Source organism: Penaeus monodon, chromosome 21, assembly GCF_015228065.2.
Source record: "Penaeus monodon isolate SGIC_2016 chromosome 21, NSTDA_Pmon_1, whole genome shotgun sequence".
Lineage (NCBI taxonomy): Eukaryota > Metazoa > Arthropoda > Malacostraca > Decapoda > Penaeidae > Penaeus > Penaeus monodon.
The window spans coordinates 21,631,830-21,632,153 of NC_051406.1; the positions used below are offsets into that span (position 1 = coordinate 21,631,830).

Consider the following 324-nt stretch of genomic DNA (forward strand, 5'->3'; position numbering starts at 1 on the left):
ACGTCAACGGTAAGCATAAACTGAAGCCCACTCACCCAAAGAAGGAATAGCAGGCAAGGACACATAAGAACGGCAGGAGCATTCGGCGACTCAGCGAAAAAACGTATTTTTGAAACCGGATAGGAGGAAGCCATCTCAATCTTGACTCCTTTATCTGAAACACGAGTGTGGCGTGAGTGTGGGAACATACGCACACATGGACGCAGGCAACTGTTGTATATATGTGTGTGTGAGCGTTAGTTAATTTCATAAATGCAATTTGCTTTTGGAATAAGTGGATGTCATTTTTAAAATGTTGTGTTCACTTTCGGCGTAGCAAATTTC

The 324-nt window shown here is 42.9% G+C and overlaps 1 protein-coding gene across 1 annotated transcript in view; it reads right to left on the minus strand.

Moving 5' to 3' along the window:
- Positions 1-178, minus strand: part of LOC119586607 — a 29,182-nt gene extending 29,004 nt beyond the window's left edge. Inside the window, exon 1 of the mRNA XM_037935357.1 lies at positions 36-178. Within this exon, the coding sequence (XP_037791285.1) occupies positions 36-82 (47 nt within the window). The 5' untranslated portion in view covers positions 83-178. The remainder of the gene's footprint in view (positions 1-35) is intronic.
- Positions 179-324: the final 146 nt, after the last annotated feature.